Here is a 3265-nt window from a genome sequence, read left to right on the forward strand (position 1 = left end):
TATAAGAAAAAAGTACATTTTATTGTGGCGAGTTTTTACTTAATCTCTTTGCTACAATTACAACAAATTCATTGGATATAAAAGAACGAATTAATAACTAAAAATGAATTTAATAGCGAAAGACATACAAGATACCTAACAAGTTTGCATCTTTTCTTTTCCTAGTATGAATGGCTTGGACACATTTGCCATATATAGAGAGAGAGATAAACAAACTGTCATCAAAAGCAATAAAGCACTCGAGAAATTATCTTACACACTACTTAATTAAATGTGGCGGTGGCAGAACCGTAATATAAAACTGAGAATAGGCCATGAACAAAACAAGAAATGCCACCAATGGACAAGAAGTGATGGTGTGAGAATCCACAAGAACCGTTTGAACCGTGGTTTGATTTTGTCCCTATCACCAGCAAGATCATTCCAACAGCCAATGCAATCCTGACCAACAAAAATATGGTTTCAATAAACACTTGTATACTTATTTTATTTTATATTGGACCGATTCCGACAAAGTTGCAAGCTCCACAGATTAGTCCTTAGTATATCAGGGCGAGGAATAAACAAAGAAGTGAATACAAATAATACAACTCTAAATCAAGTGGTATGGAGCTAGAGAGACATTACCATGCTAAAACAAGGCAAAGCATGGAAATTTGCTTGTTTGAAGAAGCCCTATTAATCCCTTGTTGAGAACAAAGGCAACTTAAGCCACCCATTAAACAGACTATAGCATGGGCTAGCCCCAAAAGTATGGCTGCAGCCAACCCCATTTGAAAGGCCTTCTGACTTGGGTCTCTACACTCGAATAGCCACAATTTTAAGTGCTGAACCTGTTTATCAAACCCAATCATTGTTGTCTCTTAATTAACATTTACTTCAATGTATTAAAGTAGGTAGTCCTTTAATTTGAATACACTTTTTATATGTTTATAGTAATATTGTGACATAGAAACTTATTTTGATGAGGTAAAAATTCTTATGATTTTGTATTTTATATTCATTTTGAATCATAAGACAGTGTCATGAAATTACTCGTTCTAAAAATTTAAACTAAAAGAAAAAAATAAGATTTCTTGTTGGGTTTATTTAATTTTTTCTAAGTTTTTTTTATTTTTATGTGTGATACATATTTTTTCATTTTTAGAGTTTTTCAAAGGTTAAATTCTAAAACTTTCAGACATAGATACCATATTATAAAATCACTAATCATTTCAAAAACTTAAACTGATAAGAGAAAGTAACATGAATGATTATATTTTTAACAGACAGTTACCAAATACAACATTAAAAAATCTATATATCTCGCAGCATACCTTGTTTTGTGCAATTTCAGCCTCTATGCCAAGAATCCCAGCTGCAACATCCATAATTATAATCAGGAGACAAAGAAAAATTCCTGTTGATCTAGTAGGGGCCATTGTTGTGGAAGAATTTAGCTGTCTGTTTTTGGTTTGCTTCTTGGCAAGTACTAATTGACAAATAGTATAGTGGAGTGAAAAGATACGTAGGGGGCAATAATATTTATATACATGAAGAGTAAGAAGAAGTTGAAACAAGTGGGAAAAGTTTCTTTTGTCCAAACTGTACAAATAAACTTTAATATGCTTTTGTGTCTTATTTTTTTCTTCTCCGGAGTGCTGGATTCGTTCAATAGAGTGCAAGGAAAGTAGGGTATAAACCAGCTCATAGTATATAGCATGCGTGGCTATAGGTATAAATCTAGTATCCACATCTACATTTATATACGCCGTATATTATCCTAAATAATCAGTGTGTAAATTTGTGATAATTGTGTTCTAAATTTTAATACGTGCTTACTTTATACTATTAATTTATTCTCCTTTTATGGGGGTTCATATTTTATTTCTTGCTAGTTGCTATAAGCACAATTGTAAAATCGATATATCGATTAATCCAAAAAAAAAAAAAAAACCGAGCGTAGTGAGAGATAAAAATAAAATAAGTCAAAATACATTAAATCAATCAATTGATTAGTCAATTATGGTATGTAATCAATTATAAAAATACGTATTTAGTATCTCAAAAAATTTTATTGTACTATAATAAATAAGTTTGATTATTTTATTATTATATATTTAATTATTCTATTATTTTACTTATTTTTTTCTTTCATTCCATCATTTTTTAAATCTCACAGGTTTAATTTTGTAAAATATAACTCATTTTTTAATTGAACAAAATGGTCCAAAATTGTTAGTTTATAGAAAATCAAAGTAGATTTAAGAATGAATCATGAAATGTTATGATTCTTAAATTTTTTTATTTATTAAAACTAGAATTTTTTTTAAGAAACATATCTTTAAAAATCCATTCTATAATATAGGATCAAAAAACCAAAATAAATCATTTTAACTCTTAGAAATTATAAAAAAAATTGGTTATCCCTTTCACGCTAGGTTTAATTATATATTTTAAAAATTAATTATTTAATTAAAAATATATAAATTAATATATATATATATATATAAATATATTTTGACTGGTTTTTTTTATACATAATATTTTTCTTAATCAAATCCCATAAAAATTACTAAAGTTACCAATGTGTCTCACCCTCGTAATCTCAGGTAAGTTTTTTTATTGTTTTTTCTTTACCATTATTATTATTTTCCCCTATTTAATCAAGGAACCAATGAAATGGCATCACATGCCCACGTGAGGTAAGGCATCACCGTTAAAGCCAAGAATATAAGTGAGGTGTCTGTAATGTCGTAAGTAACACTGAACTGTGTTGATGACAACAAATTAGTAAATAACTTTATTCTAAGCGTTATTTTGTGTTATAGTTCTACATTATTATGTTACTTGCATGATAAGTAAATAACTTCGGGACACTGACGGCATCAGCTACATAGCTAGTCTCTGGCAATACAACAGTAACGTTGAGAATTATTTTTCAATCTAAATCACTAATATTTTTTCTTTTTTCGTCTTGAATCAGAATCAGTAATCACTAATATTCCAAGTAGCAGTAATGAACTTCAATCAAATCGGTTCATGCTGTGTGTAAACTGTAAAATGTGACGCTCTCTAGTACCATATTTTTTTTTACAACCAACCAAACATTAATAGTTATTAAGTCTTACAAACATTATTTCCCATGTTTGTTAATGTCTAAACATGCAAATTAAAGAATTCTCTAAATTGAAATGTGTCAACTTTTTACATATGCTTTTTTTTTTTTTGTATTATTATTCAGCAGAATTTAATTGATAACGAAGATCCAGCCTTATACATATAT

At 28.6% G+C, this 3265-nt stretch overlaps 1 protein-coding gene across 1 annotated transcript; it reads right to left on the reverse strand.

Moving 5' to 3' along the window:
• On the reverse strand, nucleotides 1-1575 carry LOC112708394 (protein VASCULATURE COMPLEXITY AND CONNECTIVITY). The gene is made up of 3 exons (XM_025760555.3): nucleotides 1317-1575; nucleotides 628-833; nucleotides 1-441 (listed from the first exon to the last, which is right to left on the reverse strand). The coding sequence occupies exons 1-3, from the start codon at nucleotides 1419-1421 to the stop codon at nucleotides 264-266; spliced, it is 489 nt and encodes a 162-aa protein (XP_025616340.1). The 5' UTR covers nucleotides 1422-1575; the 3' UTR covers nucleotides 1-263.
• Between the last annotated feature and the right edge of the window lie 1690 nt (nucleotides 1576-3265).

This window comes from Arachis hypogaea, chromosome 8 (genome assembly GCF_003086295.3).
Source record: "Arachis hypogaea cultivar Tifrunner chromosome 8, arahy.Tifrunner.gnm2.J5K5, whole genome shotgun sequence".
Classification (NCBI taxonomy): domain Eukaryota; kingdom Viridiplantae; phylum Streptophyta; class Magnoliopsida; order Fabales; family Fabaceae; genus Arachis; species Arachis hypogaea.

What these genes read in the sequence shown, in the direction of transcription:
- LOC112708394 (XM_025760555.3), bottom strand. Translation starts at nt 1,421, where the DNA reads ATGGCCCCTACTAGATCAACAGGAATTTTTCTTTGTCTCCTGATTATA. An exon ending in CTGAAATTGCACAAAACAAG is followed by an intron (nt 834 to 1,316) that starts GTATGCTGCGAG and finishes TTTGATAAACAG; the next exon opens with GTTCAGCACTTAAAATTGTG. An exon ending in CTTTGCCTTGTTTTAGCATG is followed by an intron (nt 442 to 627) that starts GTAATGTCTCTC and finishes TTTGTTGGTCAG; the next exon opens with GATTGCATTGGCTGTTGGAA.